The following is a 19,035-nucleotide window of genomic DNA, read 5'->3' as shown; positions in this document are numbered from 1 at the left end:
TGCTCTCCTACTTTACCTGCTATCTCACTCCGTTCTTCTTTTATTCGTGCACAGTGATTCTACTACTGCCCATAATGGCAATTGTTTGCAGTGCAAAGAAATGTGAATTCGGTGGTGTTATCATTGGTGATTCATTTCTTAGCTGCTGGCTGTGCGACAATTTTGCCCACATAAAATGTGCTGGTGGTGGAAATTTTGGCCGGCTGAATGATCTGATCTCGAAACGCATGGGCCTGTCTTGGTCATGTCTGGCTTGTCGGGAGATTGAGGCCGAAATGCGCACATTTATGAGACAGACTCGAACTGGGTTTCTGGATGTCCGGAAACAATTTGTGGCTCTCAACGAGAAATTTCTTGCCCTTGAATCACAGTTTCTTGGTCTCAAACTCTTGAGCGAATCGCCTAGACGGAAAATTCCGCATAATGATACCAATCTCTTGCAACCTAATCCGATTGGTACGCCTGCCTCCCACCTTCATCCATCGGAAGCATTTCCGTGTAGTCATGCCACGCCGTTGTCTGTAAATCCGCCAACGGTGGCTCCGGAGTTCTTTACACCGAGCAATGTGCTTCCTTCGAGCACCCAACTTCCCAACAGCATCAATCCCATCCCTGCAGTTTCTGTGGCCGTCACTTCTGACGCGATGAGTGCTCTTAGTGCGGGTGTGCTGGTTGCTGACGACGTCTTGCCAATTCCTGCTCCAATTCCTGCTCCAATTCCTGCTCCAATTCCTACTCCAATTCCTGCTACAGCCATTGCTGACAATTCCTCTGCCCTTGTACCGAGATCTCTTTTAGGAGTGGCTCCACCATCTCGTTCTCGCTCGGGACTTCAACTTAGAGCAGTGGTCCCTCGGAAAGCAATATTTGTTTCTCGTCTTATTCCTGAGGCTACAACGGAGGATGTTAAACAACATCTTGCCGCTAAACTTAACACTTCGCCTGTTGATATAGTTGTGACTAAATTTACATTTAAACATAAGCGCAACATATCATCCTTTAAAATTCTTCTCCCTGATTCTTTACTATCCTGTTCTCTAGAACCGTCAATATGGCCTGAGCATACAATTGTGCATGAGTTCATTCTAAAAGATTCGAACTCGAGTCCAAGAATTACCGAACATGCTCCAAAAAACTGATGTACTATTTTTCCATGCACTATCAGAACGTCCGCAGTTTGCTGGGAAAATTGCGTCAAATTCATACTAATAGCGCGTCCTTTGATTTCGATGCCATCGCGTTTACCGAAACCTGGCTTAACTCCTCTGTCAATGATCATGAAATTTTCATTGATAGTTACACTATTTATAGAATGGACCGCCCATCTTTTGCAGGTGGGGTTCTGATTGCAGTTAAATCTGTTTTCTCATCTGAGTTATTCCCATTCAATAACATTCATGGAATTGAATTTGTTGCAGTCAAAGTTCGTGTTGGCTCCGCATTTTTCTATTTAACCTGCTCTTACATTCCTCCCAGGTCTGATGCTGAGCTTTACTTACACCACCTCTCAGCAATTAATAATGTTGTTTCTGCATTAGGGTGCAATGATCGAATTATTGTCATGGGGGACTTTAACCTCCCATTTCTTTCTTGGCTGCCTTGTAATGACGCTAACCTGTTGTTTCCCAATTGCCATAATGACTTTATCAATGGGCTAACGGATATTTCCCTTGTCCAAATTAATGCCGTTAAAAACATTAGGGACAGACTTCTTGACCTCGTTTTTGTTAACGATGGTTCTCTTGCTACGGTATCTAGAGCAAGCCCAATATCTCTCCCTGAAGATCCTTACCATCCAACTTTGTTGATATCACTGGAGTGTACACAATCTGGAGGTGCTGACAGTTCCATGGCTCCTTGTCACATAAAGTGTTTTCGCAAAACAAACTTTATCGATTTAGATCTACATCTCTCGCGTGTTGATTGGTCGTTTCTTTATTCATTACCGAACATAGATGCAACTGTTAACTCGTTTTATAGTTCTATTTACTCCGCCCTTAATACGTTTGTTCCAGATATCACTGTACCTGTATCGTCCAAGCCTCCCTGGTTCTCCAAGTATTTGTCATACTTAAAAAATAATAAATCCCGGCTCTATAAAAAGTACCAGAAGTCGGGATCCACGTTGGCCTTAGCTCTATACTCCTCCGCTCGCTCTCTGTTCCTTGCCGTCAATAGTCAGTGTTATAATCATTACCTTTCACAATGTAGTAGTAACTTTCGTAGTGATCCTAAAAAATTATATTCGTTCGTTAACTCTAAGCGCAAGTCAAACGTTTTTCCTCCGTCCCTTCATTACCAGAACAAAACAGAAGCTTCTGCTGTTGGTATTGCAAATTTATTCGCTAACTTTTTCCAAACAACGTACTCGTCTCATATTTACAACGCATCCACTCCGTATCCGTACCAGCTACCTCAAGCTAACAGCATTTTTCTGCCCTTTTTCGAGGAAAGCGTTGTTCTGGAAGGTTTGTCATCTATGGACATATCGTTTTCTGCGGGTCCAGATAAGGTACCAAGTTGCATCTTAAAACACTGTGCCCAGTCCCTTTGCAAACCCTTGACCTTTCTCTTCAACCTCTCCTTGGAACAGTCTTGTCTCCCAGTAATTTGGAATGAGTCCTACATCATTCCGCTTCACAAAAAAGGTTCAAGATCAAACATTGAAAACTATCGTGGTATCGCAAAGCTTTCCGCCATCCCGAAGCTTCTTGAGTTCCTGGTCACCCGGCAACTGCAACATCTTTGTTGCAGCTTGATATCTCCGTCGCAACACGGTTTTTTCAGACATCATTCAACATCGACTAACCTTCTTGAGTTTTCTAACCTAATCCACCGTGGTTTTCAAATTGGTTTGCAGACGGATGTAGTTTTTACGGACTTCAGCAAGGCATTCGATTCTGTGAACCATGCTCTGCTTATTCACAAGCTCTCTTTATTAGGGTTCCCAACGAATCTTCTAGATTGGATTTTGTCCTATCTCTCTAACCGTACTCAACGTGTTTTGTTTTCTAACGTGTTGTCAAATACTGTTGTTACTTCAGGTGTGCCACAGGGAAGTCATCTGGGCCCGCTTCTGTTTATTTTATTTGTGAACGACCTTCCTCAAGTTATAACATACTCTACTACACTAATGTATGCTGATGATGTCAAAATCTGTCTTTCTTACTCTGATTGGTATTTGCACACACGCCTTCTTCAACTTGATCTAAGTGAACTACTATTGTGGTGTTCAACTAATCTTCTTTTTCTGAACCTTTCCAAATGCAAACTTATGACATTTTACCGTCGCGCTCCTCATTTTGTCTCATATGTTCTAGGAAATCATGTCCTTGAGCGAATTTCGAGTTCAAATGACCTCGGAGTTCTTTTTGATCATAAGATGTGTTTCAACACCCATATAGCTGCAACTGTAAATAAAGCTAAGGGTGTTTTAGCGTTCATCAAGCGTTGGTCCAAGGAGTTTGACGACCCGTACGTTACGAAACAACTGTACATCTCATTAGTACGTCCTATATTGGAGTATTGTTCTTGTGTGTGGAGCCCGCAGTATAAAGAGCAGCAGGCTGTTATTGAATCCGTGCAAAAGCAATTTTTAATTTTTGCCCTTCGGAACTTTAACTGGGACTCGGGTAGAATCTTGCCACCCTACCGGTCTAGGCTAAATCTTATTGACCTGCCGTCGTTGCACCATCGCAGAATATGCAATGGCGTAATGTTCGTGCACAATCTCCTTTTTGGGACTGTTGACTCCCAAACTCTCTTGGGTCAGATTGACTTGGCCGTTCCATCTAGACCTACCCGTACTTTTAGGCCTATCCGTCTACCCATATGTAGGTCTAATTATGCTGATCATGAACCTTTTAGGGTTTTATGCCATATTATAACTCTCTCTGTCAAACCCTATCCCCTGAACTGTCTCTTAAACTAATTGCATGCAATATTTATAATCATTTAAATTTAGCTAACTTTTAACTTATCTTTTTCCGCCTTTAGTAACTAAGCACCATTATTAACAGATAATTTGTTAATTTAATAAATAAATAAATAAATAAGAAACGTTTCTTGCGGGAAGATGATCGCAAAGAGTAACACGAGCAATAGACGACAAGAACCGAGCCCAGCAAGCGAACAGCTATGTACGAACTGTATATACAAAGGCGACCGGTGTAAGAAACGTTTCTTGCGGGAAGATGACCGAATAGAGAAGCGCAAGCCAACAGCTCCGTGCACTACCGAATATGCAGGGGAGGCCGGTGTATATACATATGTATGTATGGATAACTTATGTGGTCGATGACACTGGTTGAGATGGCAATTAGTTAAGATCTTTGAATGCTATATTAGTTTGTGATTGCACTGATGGATTATTTATTGCACAATCACGTCGGGGTCACCAAATGTTAAGCTATTAAGCGTTTTTAACAACTGTTGCAATTTGAAGTTAATGAAAGTCAAGAGGCTGTTTATAATTCACAATTTATTTGCATATGTAAACCAACTTATCGCGTATGTACATATGGGGATGATTGGGGCGAACGATTGATGCGAGGATGTTAGTCTAATAGCTGCGACGATTAGCTCAAGACTGCCCATGCAAGGGCTGACGGGCCAAAATGCTACGCAGCAAGCTTAGACGCGAGCGAGAGCGTATGATAGCCCGAGAGCGTTAGAGCTGCTCGGGGACGCTGTTAAGCCGAGTCCGAGAGATTGCGACATAAGGAGACGAAAGAATTCCGCTGCATGCGCATATGCGGTAGCAAGTGATCTTTGCAGTGGGGGCATTGGAAACGACAACACCAAAATGCCACCGACATATACAATTTTACATTTTTGTGCAAGGATAAGCAAGGTGTCTTGTCCTGTCATGTTTCGTTTCCTAACGAGAGAGCAAAGAAAACTAATAACTTTGGCACACACACACGTCCACCTGCCTAAAAAAATCAAACCTCTAAATAATGTATGTATGCATGTATCTCTATAAAATACAAAGTAAAATTGGCACTTTTAGCTGGCATTAAGCAATGCGCTAAACTGTCGAATGACGCAACGCAAAGCGATGTACATCCTTGATCCAAATCTATACATATACAGTACATATACGTACATATGTACACATACCAACCGAAAAAAACGTGGCGTATGTAAATCCATGTGTTTGTGCGGAAGGAGGGAGGAAGGAGCGTATACGTATTCCTGCTCAAGTCCCGAAATGAATTCCATTCCGTGATGATACTTTTGACGTCCTGACTTCAAAGCAATGGGAATTGTGGCACGTATGTGTGGCATACTCGCACATCCCGTCCCATTCCATTGCCTCAGTTCACTTGAGTCGGGTTCAGCTGGTTTCGGTCATCCAGAATGGGCGTTGACACGCTCCTCGGGAAAACAGAAAGGGGATTGGCCCGGTTCCGTTAATGGTTTTATGTTGCCAGGGCCTTAGGGCATAGACAGAGGCATAGGCTCGAACTCAACTATCGCCAGACACGGAAATCTGTTGAAGAGCTTTCTTGGAGTGGTTTTTCAATGCATAATGTGCCCCGAAAATAATTAAAATCTATTCCAGGTGTGCTGACCTTGCCCGAGGCACACCCAGGCAAACCATCATCCGCCACAACCGCAGCTGGAGTTGGAAACGGAGGAGGTGCAGGCGGTGGCGGCGAGGCGAGTACAGACTACAGTGAGTACGATGAAGAGGAGCCGCAGCGGTCGCCTGGAAACCTGGCCAAGTCCACAGCAGGTCCCAAGCTGCCGCTTCCGTACTTCGACCAGCCGAAAGTGGACGTCTATGTGGGGCCCAATGACAGCAGTGTGAAAGTGGAGTGCCCCGTCAAGAACTACAAGGGTGAGTGTGGCTAATCAATGCATAGACCGTACACGACTCTAATTGAATCTTCTCTTCTGCCAGCCCAACACCATGCCATACTCTGGTACAAGGATGACAGCCCCATCAGCAACGGCAACACCCTATTCAGCACAGTCTACGGCCTAGACACAAACTTTACATTGACCGTGCCCGTGGCGGCCAATGCCACGGACGGGCAGAAATACTCCTGCCATGTGATGCCACCCGATGTGCGTCGAGAGGTGACCATCCATCTTGGACTGGAGCCAAGCACCCCGGCTCCTGCTTCGGCCACCGTACAACCTACTTCCGCCGAAGGGTCGGCGCCGGTTTTGCAGGATTCTGGCCTCTGGATGCTCCTGCTCTTGGCCGCCCTCCAGTTGGCAGTTCGCTACTAAATCTGAACCGGGCCAAGTTCATTTAACGCAATTCTACCACCGGCACTGAACCTCCCAGCCCGGGTAATGTTTGGAGATGCGCACCAAAAAAACGAGCTTGTTACTAAGATACAGTATGTCAAGAAATTATTTTCACATTATATTGTGTGTGTTTCCCCAATCTGCCTTGTGATTTCTTCTACTATTATCATATAGTTTCCCTAAAGAGATCAGTAATATTAAGATACGAGTATTTTAAACACTTACCAAACATATTCCTTGTAAAAACGCTTTCTTGAAACACTGTATGTTTGTCGGTATATCTAAGGAAGGAATCGATTTCTTGGCGAATTATGTTAGTTAGGTGTTGCTTTGTTATTGTATTATAGAATATACTACTATATTTATGTATGTGTAGATCTTGTGGAAGCAAATCTTCCTAGGGCTACGTTACTGATCAACAGATTATCTGAGTTATGCTTCAAACTTTAGCTTCCTCTTCTTCCAAACTTGCAGGACTACTATATCGCCTGTAGATCTGTATATGTATCTGTAACTAAATAGGTTTTAGTTTTAGCTGAAAATCCAATTAGGTATCGAAATTTGAACTCTTAGAATGCTATTTAATCGTATAGGATCGAATTGCATATAGAATGCTGCTGGCTTTAGACGTGTGCTTAATGAATCTTATTATATTATAATTCTAATTATTAGTGTATAATTGTTTTTTGAACTTAGCGGAACAAACAACGGACAGTTACCGATGCGATAACAAGTGGCTTAATGAATCGTTACAAAGGATATATGAAGGATATGATTGATATGTGAAGAATATTACCATATGTATACATATACAACTGAATGTAATTTTGTCGGATATAAAAGTGAAATAAACTAGAGCTGCTATAGACCCAGCTGAATCCATTCAAAATGTTGATAAAGCAAACGAAACGAAAACAAAATCCACCCCTATATATGTATGGATGTATGGGCAGGATTCCATAGCTCACTTTTCACGCGTGGGGAAGGATGGATTGCGGGAGGGTAGGCGAGACAGAGACAACAATGCGTTGTTGCCCCTGCAGCTGCAGCGCAGCGTGGAAGGAGGCGCAGGAGGAATTCCGCAATATGCGCAGGGCATGCCTGCCATATGGTTCTCCAGGGTGGTGCTGGTGGCGGCAAGAACTTTAGTTTCCTGCTCAGTCGCGAACTGCATAGCGGACAGGACACACCACACACAGGACACTAGTCAGGAACATAAATCTGCTTCAAAACGAAACAACAAAGTGAGTTCTTATCGATCAAAGCCAAGGACGCAATACAAATAGTATATTCCCGTTCCCCTAGATGATCCCACAGAGTGAGAGTCCAGCCCTGTTCGAGGACAATTTCGTTGGGGAGTCCCATACTGTCCCTGAGAATTGTGAGCATAGTCGCTGTGGCCAGAGCCAGGGTCGACGAGGCCGCTTTTATGAAGCAAATTTGGATTGCCAGCTTTACAGGAAGCCGACTGCAATATCGAATGTAGGAGATCAAAGATCGATTGTTAAAGATTTAGGAAATAATATACCCATATTTGTGAAAATCCAACTCGAGCGTGTTTAATTTCTTCCACTCCATAGTGACATAATATTTTCAATACAAGAAAAACACCCAAAATTCATTTTGGTTCACGTTCTGTTGTTTATTCAAGCTTCCAACATACATATTCTCGTATAGTTCACAACATACAGAATGGATATAATCAAATGTCGGATACTTACCCATCAAGTCACCCGGAGTCAAGCAAAGTTTCTATTAACTATATGAACGTATTTTTTGTTTGCTTTGGATATGGGGAAAATATGAAATATACAATACTTGTCAAAATGTTGTTATGCAGCATTTTTAATAGTTTATTTAAACGGTTTTTCCTTTTTAGATTTATAAATTCATAATTCTTTATTTGCTTATTTTAAAGGCTCTTGATGTCTTTGATGTCACAAATGGAATTTTGATCTGTGATAATTCAATCAGTTTATAATATTGATTATTTTAATTATCGACTCTACTGCTACAGACTCGTGTAAATATAAAGTATATATTGTATATTGATTATGGGAGGATCAGCCGATTCATTAGATTCGATTAGATTAGATTATATTTAATTTGCTCTGATTGGACAATGCTTTCTTTATATTCGTTCATGATGTTTTTCATTTTATTACACATTTATGGAGAAGAATAATTAATATATGTGGCAATCAGGAAATCATAATTCGAAACAGTAATTGTAATAGATAATTGATAGGGCGTCTGCTCCGGTCCGCTGACATAAGCAAACAGCTCGAGTAGATTTATTGAAATTACGAGTTAAGATTAAATTAATATTCTTCGAATTTTATAATTATTCATTCATCATTCATCGTATATCATAATCTTGTCATCTTGTCAGGCCAAGAAGCAATTGACTTTTCTCATTGATATTTCTTTTCGGATTTAGGTTTTATAAACATAAACATTGTCCTTAATTTTTCATTCATTTATGGAGTAGAGGTGGAATCAACTTGACTTGAGTTCAACTCGGGTTTATTTGAGTTGAATTTTGTGATATTATTTATATTTTTTGAGTATGGTATACGTATTGGGTTTATAGGACTTGATGGGCGGTTCGCGCATACGTTTCATGTCGGTTGTATATGGCTGTGGACGTTTATAAGCCGCTGCATTTGTCGGTATTATTGATGGACGTGCTATAAAATTGGTTCATTATTACTTTTTGTATGTTATGCGTGTTTCAAACATGGCTTAGGTCGTTAAATATAAAACGTTTGATTGTTATTATAAAATTAGTCATTATTTTTTATTTGCTTTAGAAGTTTCAGTTTCAGTCACTTGTTGTGCTACAAACTACCCCAACGAAACCCGTCGAAAGTGCGACCCCTAGAATTTAGAGTGAGGGAAAAGAGGAGATCTAATAGATCTAGTCTCTACGAACTACGACTTTAAACAAAAGGCGTTATCAACTCCACTTACGTTTGCTGTACTCATAACCGGTGGGTGGGCCACGCTTGGGAGGCTTACGATGTGGATGCTCGTATGCGTAGACCGCCTCCTCTGCCTCTTCGGCTCTATAAACAACAACATTTTATATTAGCTATGATATGATCAATCTTTGGTCGGGGAGTAAGTTCTGCTCAGATGCAAGGCCGCTCCGGTTGGTTGGGTAATCCTGGTTGGTCAGTAAATTATACAAAATTATACTTTACAATTAACTTACTCGGGCGGATTTTCCGCGGCTCTCTTGATGAGGTTTATATACTTTGGAGCACTGCTGCTGCCAGCCCCAAACTTCTTATCGAATACAGATCTGCAATCAGATCAATAACATAACTGAGAAACCGATTCAATCATTATTAGTTTCAACAATTTAACTGTAAGCCTCAAGATTCGGTCAATGGATGCTTTTGGCTGACTCGGGATCCATTTCCATGAGTTCGCGCAGCTGTTCGTGCGACACTTCGTCATTTTTGTCTGGAATTAGATACTTACGGATCTCGGCCAGGGCGTAGGCAATGCGGGCATAGCACTCGGCCGGGGTAGCCACAGTGCTGACCTCCAGAAACAGATCCTTCTGTAGATGGGAACGGCGCGGATCTCCGGAATTTCGCAGCTGCTCCTCCTTGTTGCGATCGCGAATAGAGCTGCGCCCCTTAATGGCGATCTTGCACTGCGTCTCCTCCTGCAGGCGGCGCAACGAGTTGCCCTTGGGGCCCAATATCTTGCCGGTGAAATTAAACTGCAAGTAACAGAGGGAGTCGGATGTGGTAGCTGGTGAATGAATGTTAGGTTATTCCCCCTTACCTTTGGATATTGCTTGACAGGCACAAACACCTTTTGTGTGATTTTCATTGGCTTCTGCTTATACACATCGGCATAGAATTCTTTGCCAGGAATGCGACCTGTGCAGTAAACACGGTCCACAGCTGTAAAGTTCCAATTTATCGTTAAAGTACATTTTAATAGCTGCACACCTATGCTGAAATTGATTTTTAATCAAGAAGATTTTTACCTTCGTCAATTAGCAGAGCACATAAGGAAAATTCGGCGGACAAACGCTGACGCTCCTCATCTAAGTCGGACAAAAACTTTTGAGCCACCTCATTCAGGCGCGGCTGATGATCATGCACAGGCTTTTCAATGAATTTCTCTATAAATTCGCCTGAACCTTCCATATTTAAACAATTTGTCTCAACTTTTGTGGCACTGGAAAATTATGTGTATAGTGCTAGAGATGATAGATTATTAAGCCAATATATCGATCAAGTTTGAAGGTGCAAGAGGTGATGAAAATATTAACATGGATATTGTTTTGGGATATATCTTCAACGGAAATCTTATCTGAGTTAGTGCAAATTGGCGCAATTTTTCTGTTGTTTTATTGACGATTGAAATTTCTAGACCCGCGACTTCTGATTCTAATTGCATGTTTCAATGCAGGGGCTCGATAGTTTTCTGCGACGAGCAGCTCTTAAGATTTTATTTTTATAGATTAACAGAGTGATCATTTGATGTTTATTCTTATTTGGGATTAATTTTATATAGTTATAGTTTAGTTTATTAAGACTTCCTAGAAATCTGACAGCCCTAAATTTTGCAGCGATTGTATAAACATTGCAAGTAGTTCAAATCGCTTTGAACTAGCTCCAGCAGGCCGATGTCTATCGATACTTATGACGGCATTAATACTGGAAATAAACAACAAACGAATATAAACAATAAAATGGCTAGCGAAGACATATTTCAGACTGAATACTCCGAAGAGCCGGAGTTGGAGGTTGAACAAAGAATGGAGACAGAACCACTGGATGCGGCCGAAGCAGAAGATGAAACAGTGGATGTGAATGCAACAGAAGATACGACGCCTCCAGAAAACGCTGCCGCAGAAAAGCCTGGTAAAACAGCCAACTTTTAAAAAAATGCGTTTCCACTTCATCAACTCTTTTATTTTAGTTGCCACCAAGTCAGCTGCCGATCACGAGCCTGAGGCAAAGCTAACCCAGTTGCCTTTGGGACGCGTGCGAAACATAATGAAGCTGGATTCCGATATGCATGTGGCCACGCATGAAGCGGTTTTTGCAGTGACCAAAGCGGTGGAATTGTTCATTGCCTCGTTGGCCCGGGAGTCCTACACCTACACTGCACAGTCCAAAAAGAAAACAGTTCAAAAGAGAGACGTAGAACTGGCCATTTCGTCGGTAGACAGCCTGATGTTTCTAGATGGCGCCATTAACTTTTAAGTGAACTGTGATAAGCCCTTGGACTTGGGCAGCAGTGGACCCACATAATGTTATTTAACTTAATCTCAAAGATGTGAAATAAATATTGTATTCTCTTAATTTGTTATATCTGTATATCTGGGCTTCCTCCAGCCCAGACAAGACAGGATAACTCTGTCTGGGCGCAAAAGTGCCCACCCCGAGAGAAAAACAAATAATGTACGTTTCTCTTTTTTTATTATAATTTGTTTTTATTTTAGGGTTGTGTTGCGGCAAACATATTCTGTTGTATTCAGCACAAGGGTTAAATTTTAAAAATAATATTAAAATTAATACAAAACAAACGTTGAATCGCATGAACAGAAAAAAATAAAAGTATACTCGTACATTGAAAGGACAACGTTGAACCAAAGACTATAGTCTTTGGTTGAACGTATCCGAATACTCGTTTCGGGGGGAATAGTAACGAAGCCGGCAAATTGGTGTTTTTTTTGTTTTCTTTAATTTGTTTTAATAATTGATTACGAAACTTGTTTTTTGTTGTTGGTTTTGGGGCGGTCCGTGGAGGATACTTACTTGGTCGTTGTGTAACATGTGCCTGTCTCGACTTTATTTCTTGTTGGTTTATCTTATGGAACAATAATTGGAAAACTTAGACTAACATTTCGCTGTGATGGTTTTAGAAATGAATTCATTTGTTGGGGTTTTCTTGTTTTTGTGTTCTGCTCTGCTCTCTTCTTTTGTTAATTGAATTGAATGCGTTTTTAACTATAATAAAATTAATTTTTGTTTTGTTTTGCTTTTCGCTTTTGTTGTACAAAGATTTAAGGTTGTATAAAATTTGATGCATTAATTTCTGTTTTGGATTTTCCTTTGATTGCTTTCGGATTTGAACACTATTCGAATATTGGAACAATTGCAATAAATAATTAGCGTTTTTTCATTTTATTTGTTTGTTGAAGGCAATATATTAAATATGTGTGTATGGTTGGATTATTGAAGTTTAACATTTTCTTTTCGATAATTTGTTTGGAATATTACTTTTATTCTTTATGCTTAACGTTGTTTTGTAGTATTTTTAACGTATTTTCGGATATGGAGCCGAGCGGTAACGCACGCTTTCACGAGAACGTGATCCAGTTTCGTACTGAGCAGATGAATGTGATCCCGAGCCCGTGGTGGTCGGACGATATGACGATGAGGAGCGACCGTTGCTTGGTTTTGCTATTTTGAAAAGAATTTTATTTGTTGTTTAGATTTTTCATTGTTTTTGTCTCTGTGGTGCTTTTCTTTTCTTGGTTTGTTTTCTGTATTATTCTCTCCTAAGATATTCATATATAAAATGGGTAAAACGAAAAGGAAATACATAAATAAATTGCTTAACCGGTTTTGAATGCACTACACCCTGGGAAATCTTTCCTTTAAATCTTTACCTCTGCGATTGCATTGAATTTACTTTGTTTTTGTTCGCGTTTAAAAAAAGGTTTCACAAACTTTGCATCAATTTTTGGATGAAAATTGAGACATATCACAGTTTGTACATATTATGTATGTATTTTGAGCGTTAATTGCGATTTCCTTGATGCTGTTTTAAGGATTGGTTTTTTATGTGAATTGAAGCAAATGTGCTTTGGTTGTAGTTTGGTTTTTCGATCTGTTCTTTTCTGGACATACATGTTAGTAGTCTTTCAATTAATGAAGATGATTTCTGGCCGTTTTACTGTTTGGTTTTGTTGGCATAGTGCATTTAAAATCTTGTTAAATATGGTGGGATGGGTGTTTCCGTTGATCATAATATTGAGACGCGGTTTCTGGTTTTCTTTTTTAAAATTTACTTTTCTTATGTTTCGATACTTTTGGTTTTCGGTTTTTTTTTTTTTTTGCGCGATGTTAGTTTAACAGTTTAGTTTCCTTTCTATTTGTTTCTTTTCGCAATCTCTGTTTTATCTTTGTCCTGCTGTGGGGAAAACATTAATATATCTTACGTAGAAGTCATCTTACCTGTATAGGCCGCCGCATACGATGAGGAGGAAGAGTGTGGATGGTACTCACGCCTGTAATCACGCTCGTAGGAGGTGCTGTCGTACTGGGCATGGTGCTTCGACGACTGTGGCGGCGGTGTTGCATATCGGTCGTACTCCCCATGATGGTCGTACAGTTCATGGTCCCTTGATCTATTCAACGGATGTGATGTCATGGATTGGACAATCAGGATTGGGAAAATATATTCTGGCTAGCCTACCTATGGGTCTTAACTATGCCATAGTTTGGATCATCCATAACATACCGGGCCTTCTCCAGGATTGAGTAAACTTTCGGTTTGGACGAGGCTGGTGGCGGTGTACTGTAAGAAAATCAATCCTCAATAATTGTTAAATCATCAATCGCTTAAAAAAGTCATACCGAGTACTATAGGCTCCGTGTTCGCCATATGATTTCGAGTAATGGTGCGATTTCTTATATATCCGCTCCTTTCCATCCATTTCACGCAACTGTTCGAGGCGTATGTCGTCATTGGCATCAGGTATCATGAACTTACGTACTTCACCCAGGGCATAGCTGATGCGATGGTAGGCCTCCGCTGGCGGGGCCACTGTAGATATTTCCACATGCAGATCACGGCTGAGATGTGCATATTTTGGATTGCCCGAGATCCGCAGCTCCTCCTCCTTGCCATGGTCACGCATCGAGTTGCGGCCCATAACGACCATTTTGCACATTGTCTCCTCCTGCAGTTGACGGAGTGTGTTGCCCTTGGGACCCAGGATCTTGCCAACGAAATTGAACTTGGGATACTCCTTGATCGGGAAGAGGACTTTCTGGGCCACACGGATAGGCTTCTCGCTGTACACGTTGGCGTAGATCTCCGGCTTGGGTATGCGGCCGCTAACCAAGATTTTCTCGACCTCTGCGAATGGATAATCGATTATATGCGCTACTTTTTACGTGTCTTAGCTACGCTACTGACCATCGTCCAACAGACGCTTTGTTATGACATGCTTCTTCTCCAGTGTCTTTTTTTCCTGCAAGCACTCCTGCAGATAACCATTTGTCTTTTCGTTCAACTGGGGTGTGTCCCGCAGTCCGGCGTGACTGGCGTTGTGGCTACCGTCCGCCTCGGAAGTCTCCGGAGCACCCCCGCCGGCTGCTGCTGGCTCATCTCTACGTTTCCGCTTGTAGTCTGCTGTGTCCTCGTTGTAGTCTCTATCGTAGTCACGCGGCATAGTACTCAAATATATGCTGCTTTAAGTGGAAGATCGGCGAATTCCACTATTTGGAAAATTTTTGGAAAAATTGAAAAATATTTGTCCGAAAAAAGTATGTATGTGGTAAACAGTGTGACCGCGGATTGATAAGATATACGGTCGCACCCTCAGTAATATACCAAAATATACTGTCTCATTTCAAAAATATACCGTGAATATACTGACGAATTAAAGTTGTATTTTACATATTCCTCGTTTTTGTTATTCCGTGGAATATTCTCAGCTATATAGAACATTTAACCATGCCCACATAATTTTATACGATTGATGAATCAATTTTCTATTTAACTGGTGTATTCTTAATACTTGCTTTTATTGCATTTTGACTAAAACAAGGTTTAAACAAAATAGTTCAACAAAAAAACAGTCTCAATGTTGCTGGTATTTGAAGACATGATGCGTGTATAGCCTTTGTACACCCTATTTCGTTAATTGTATATGAAGATGAAACGTGATTTATAAAGACCTTTTCTCAAATTGATATTCTTTAGACATATTCAAGTACATTATTAGTATCTTGTATATATTTATGTCGATCCTGATACCTACTGAGCCTTGGAAGACGGGGTATGTGTGCATGGAAATAGCAGCATGTTGGTGTATGGAATGGGACTCATTGTAGCTAAAGCGAACTGCGGCGAACTGCGGCGAATTCAAATTCGATTCAAAAAAACGACCAATTCCTCATATTCTTTGTTCCGTTGAATAATACTATCTATATGGAACATTTAGCCATGCCCACTCAATTTTGTACGATTGATGAATCAATTTTCTATTTAACTGGTGTATTCTTAATACTTGCTTTTATTGGATTGTTTATAAAATAAGGTTTAAGCAAAACCGGTCAACAAAAATTACCACTAAATTAATTTCCTTACATGCTAACTACACACTAGCTACAATTTTGCTAAATAGTAACTACACTTTCATGTAATTACCAAAGGCGCCACCTGAAGGGGAAATGTGTACGTTATCCGTTATCCACTTTTCGACTTTCGGCTGGATAACAGCCGATAGACAATCGTGTGCACCTAACAGTACGTCAAGTGCTTTCATACAGCCATGGAATCGCGCTTAACAGAACGCGGGCGAGCACACGAGCACATCTCAAGTCGGCGGAGTGTTGCCATATTTCGGCGTAAACATAGTAAAAATATACGAATAAAATACACACTTGAGAGAAAAAAGGTTGCAGTCACATTTGCCGAAACCGAATCGAATTGACTGCGAAACGTGCCGTGCACTGTGATAACCACCCACTATTTGGCATTAAACGAGGCGACTAATTGAGAACGGGCTCCGTGGGGGAAGCAGGACAAATGGCGGAAAACGGAATGCGTGTGGGCCCAGGGTCATCTGTAGTGGCGGCAGCGGTAGGCGTTGTGGCTGCGACGGGCACAGGTGCTGCCAGCAATGGCGAGCACGAGAACGAACATAATGCGAATGGGGATATCGAAAAAGCTCAGCCGGCGCCGGCCATCCAGAAATACATGCAGGAACTGATGACAGAGCGGTCGCGCATGGAGAACCATTTTCCATTGGCTGTCAAGCTAATCGACGAAGGTATCGATTCGATGCGTGTGTCGCTTGCCCTTTGCTTGCCAAGTGCTCAATATTCCCTTTTTCTGGCCATCTTTCAGCCTTGGAGCGGGTGCAGCTAAATGGGCGCACACCCACGAGAGACCAGTACGCGGATGTCTACCAGCAGCGCACCATCAAACTGTCGCAGAAGGTGCACGTGCCCATTAAGGATAAGAAATTCAACTACGTCGGCAAGCTGCTCGGCCCCAAGGGCAACTCCTTGCGCCGTCTGCAAGAGGAGACGCAGTGTAAAATCGTCATACTCGGTCGCTTCTCGATGAAGGACCGGGCACGCGAAGAAGAGCTGCGAAACTCAGCAGACGCCAAATACGCCCACCTGAATCTTCCGCTCCACGTCGAAGTATCCACCATTGCCCCACCCGCCGAGGCGTACGCCCGCGTGGCCTACGCCCTGGCCGAGATTAGGCGCTACTTAACACCGGATAAGCACGACGACATTCGCCAGGAGCAGTACAGGGAACTCATGGAGGATCCCGAGGCGGCTAAGAAACTAACACTGCGCCAGCTCCAGCTGCAGTCGAATGTGGCTGCCAGCAGCGGACCGCCTCTCTCTGGTGGCAACAATGGCAACGGCAACAATCGCTCTGGCGGCAACTACAGGTGCGTACTGCTACCCAGTAGTGGGTGTCCAATTATTAAGTTTCACTGATTTGGATCCCTTTGCTTGCAGACACAAGTTTCCGCAGCACTCGCATTATCACCACAACGAAGAGACTGTCTACTATCGCTCACACACGAACGCCTACCACCAGCCAAAGCCATACGTGCCCCGTGAGTGTCGAGGCTGGAAAACTTTTGGGTTTTGTTACTTACTTCTATCCTTATTTCAGCCAATCAACGGGGAAATACCATGCACACGACTATGCAACCACAGACGATTGTGCGAGCCTCGCCGCCCGGAATGGTGGTCAGTGCGGCCAGTTTCAATGGTCGGAATGCAGGCCTGGGCAACGCCGGCGGTGGCGGTATAATGGCAAATAGCATTGTGGCCACCACAGGCGGCGGCATTGGTGGCACAGTGCAGCAGACCATGCGCTACCGTCCCGCTGCTCCCTATCAGTTTGTCAAAAAATAATATACATACAGTGCACATCCATTGTTGAACCATTTCGCGGCCACCCCATCAACGTCAGCGTCATCGTCATCGCCATCGTACCATCCACACGGATCCACACCCATCCACACCCATCCACGCGAACGCACGCTGCTCCAAAGGTAGAAGTAATCATTAAAACAAAAAAAATCATTGAACAGTTTATCACGCATTGATTTTACCAACATTTCGAGAAAGTGGAAACCAAAAACGAAACGAATCGAATCGGTAAATGTATGATTAAGAAAACTAGCCTAAGTAGACGAATGCTCTAAGAAACAGATGACGAAGAGGATCGATCACCCTCCCCACAAACACACACACCCCCCACCTGTACACCCACACAAACGACACTGGCACTCCTCCAAATTTGATTCAAAATCGGGGAGTCCGCGCTGGAAACATTTGAATCTGTGCGCTTGTGTCTGTGTGTGTGCGTTGGACTCTGCGAGCATTTGTAAGAACCCGAACCGAACCCCTCAATGTGGATCGAGTTGAAACGAATTGGATTGAATTGTTTTTGTATTCAGGAAGGACCCCAGTTGGCCCAAATGTCCTTGTTTTTGTTTTTCTTTTGATTCTTTATTATTATTATTATTATTTTATTATTGACGAATTAGTTTTTTATTTAGGTACATATATATCCTTTCATATTTAAGTATTTTCGTCTGCATATACGTATACCCCCAAACCCCGATGCTGCTTGACCTTTATGCTTTATTTATCCAACTCCCCTGCATTTTCAACTACCTTTTTTTGTTTAATGCATTTTTATTACGTTTACGATTAGAGGATGCTTATTATTATTATTATTATTATTCGTTACGTTGCCAGCACAAATGTAAACCTATTTCAGCTGTGTATGAATACACTATATATATCCATATATATGATATGATTTATTACACATAGTACATATGTAATACCAAAGACTATACAATACCAAGATGTCGCATGAGGAACAAATGCTTTTTCAATTTTCGTTTGACGCTTCCTGGTACGGGCGCGCGGGGCTAGTACTTCAATTCTCTTTTACGCTACCTTCGCCTCCGAAATGCTACTCGGCTTCGTCAATGCGTCGGTCAGCGTCGAGTCGGTGTGTCTCGAGAGAAAGAATACAAAAACAAAATATGAATCGATGACGACGGGAAGCCATCTGGAATGACTCAGCACATTGATGCTCGACTTGAATTTGGATGGTCCGATTTTTTGGTTTATCTTGGTGCTCTGTTTTGGTTTTTTGGTTCAAAAAGTCGTTGGTTGTATTATTTATTGAGTTTTTATTTATTATTTATTATTTTCTGACTGACAACATACTTTTTATTTTTAGGAATATATTTTTTAGATTTAAGTTCTTTTTTTAACTTTTTTATTTCTGCCAGAAGCCTGTTGCATTTCTTTTTATAAAAGTTATTTGACTTAGAATTTTTTTTACATTTTTCGCAAATAGATATGTATTTCTTTTTCTGCAACAATTTCGGGCTCAATAAATTCAACAGAATTATTTTCCAGTTCAATTTCTAAGTTCAAAGTTGGAATAGCTTCGCTTTTCAACTTTTTCTTCCCTATATATGCGCTAGAAAAATGATCATCG

At 41.7% G+C, this 19,035-nt stretch overlaps 4 protein-coding genes and 1 pseudogene across 4 annotated transcripts; 3 read left to right on the top strand and 2 right to left on the bottom strand.

The window, feature by feature from the left end:
* Positions 1-5,556: 5,556 nt before the first annotated feature.
* Positions 5,557-7,812, top strand: LOC117192697 (the record flags this gene model as incomplete). Its single annotated transcript, XM_033397436.1, has 3 exons — positions 5,557-5,845; positions 5,909-7,508; positions 7,570-7,812. Coding segments are annotated over 2 exons (624 nt in total), but the record flags the coding sequence as incomplete, so codon positions are not given.
* A 279-nt stretch (positions 7,813-8,091) lies between these two features.
* On the bottom strand, positions 8,092-10,492 carry LOC117192698 (annotated as a pseudogene).
* A 406-nt stretch (positions 10,493-10,898) lies between these two features.
* LOC117192696 (DNA polymerase epsilon subunit 4-like) lies at positions 10,899-11,600 on the top strand. The gene is made up of 2 exons (XM_033397435.1): positions 10,899-11,156; positions 11,215-11,600. The coding sequence occupies exons 1-2, from the start codon at positions 10,919-10,921 to the stop codon at positions 11,499-11,501; spliced, it is 525 nt and encodes a 174-aa protein (XP_033253326.1). The 5' UTR covers positions 10,899-10,918; the 3' UTR covers positions 11,502-11,600.
* Positions 11,601-12,094: 494 nt separating this feature from the next.
* Positions 12,095-14,822, bottom strand: LOC117192695 (KH domain-containing, RNA-binding, signal transduction-associated protein 2-like). Its single transcript, XM_033397434.1, has 5 exons — positions 14,449-14,822; positions 13,884-14,388; positions 13,723-13,824; positions 13,482-13,654; positions 12,095-12,704 (listed from the first exon to the last, which is right to left on the bottom strand). The coding sequence occupies exons 1-5, from the start codon at positions 14,702-14,704 to the stop codon at positions 12,559-12,561; spliced, it is 1,182 nt and encodes a 393-aa protein (XP_033253325.1). The 5' UTR covers positions 14,705-14,822; the 3' UTR covers positions 12,095-12,558.
* A 1,048-nt stretch (positions 14,823-15,870) lies between these two features.
* Positions 15,871-18,327, top strand: LOC108160240 (KH domain-containing, RNA-binding, signal transduction-associated protein 2). Its single transcript, XM_017294098.2, has 4 exons — positions 15,871-16,309; positions 16,387-16,948; positions 17,019-17,119; positions 17,179-18,327. Exons 1-4 carry the CDS (start codon positions 16,066-16,068, stop codon positions 17,421-17,423), a joined length of 1,152 nt encoding a protein of 383 aa, XP_017149587.2. The 5' UTR covers positions 15,871-16,065; the 3' UTR covers positions 17,424-18,327.
* The last annotated feature ends 708 nt before the right edge of the window (positions 18,328-19,035 follow it).

The sequence above is a fragment of the Drosophila miranda genome (assembly GCF_003369915.1).
Source record: "Drosophila miranda strain MSH22 chromosome Y unlocalized genomic scaffold, D.miranda_PacBio2.1 Contig_Y2_pilon, whole genome shotgun sequence".
NCBI classification, from domain to species: domain Eukaryota; kingdom Metazoa; phylum Arthropoda; class Insecta; order Diptera; family Drosophilidae; genus Drosophila; species Drosophila miranda.
This window is presented reverse-complemented; position numbering and strand designations above follow the sequence as displayed.

What these genes read in the sequence shown, in the direction of transcription:
- LOC117192696 (XM_033397435.1), top strand. Translation starts at nt 10,919, where the DNA reads ATGTCTATCGATACTTATGACGGCATTAATACTGGAAATAAACAACAA. An exon ending in CGCTGCCGCAGAAAAGCCTG is followed by an intron (nt 11,157 to 11,214) that starts GTAAAACAGCCA and finishes CTTTTATTTTAG; the next exon opens with TTGCCACCAAGTCAGCTGCC.
- LOC117192695 (XM_033397434.1), bottom strand. Translation starts at nt 14,704, where the DNA reads ATGCCGCGTGACTACGATAGAGACTACAACGAGGACACAGCAGACTAC. An exon ending in AAAGCGTCTGTTGGACGATG is followed by an intron (nt 14,389 to 14,448) that starts GTCAGTAGCGTA and finishes ATCCATTCGCAG; the next exon opens with AGGTCGAGAAAATCTTGGTT. An exon ending in GGCATAGTTAAGACCCATAG is followed by an intron (nt 13,655 to 13,722) that starts GTAGGCTAGCCA and finishes TCCGTTGAATAG; the next exon opens with ATCAAGGGACCATGAACTGT.
- LOC108160240 (XM_017294098.2), top strand. Translation starts at nt 16,066, where the DNA reads ATGGCGGAAAACGGAATGCGTGTGGGCCCAGGGTCATCTGTAGTGGCG. An exon ending in TGTCAAGCTAATCGACGAAG is followed by an intron (nt 16,310 to 16,386) that starts GTATCGATTCGA and finishes GCCATCTTTCAG; the next exon opens with CCTTGGAGCGGGTGCAGCTA. An exon ending in GCCAAAGCCATACGTGCCCC is followed by an intron (nt 17,120 to 17,178) that starts GTGAGTGTCGAG and finishes TCCTTATTTCAG; the next exon opens with CCAATCAACGGGGAAATACC.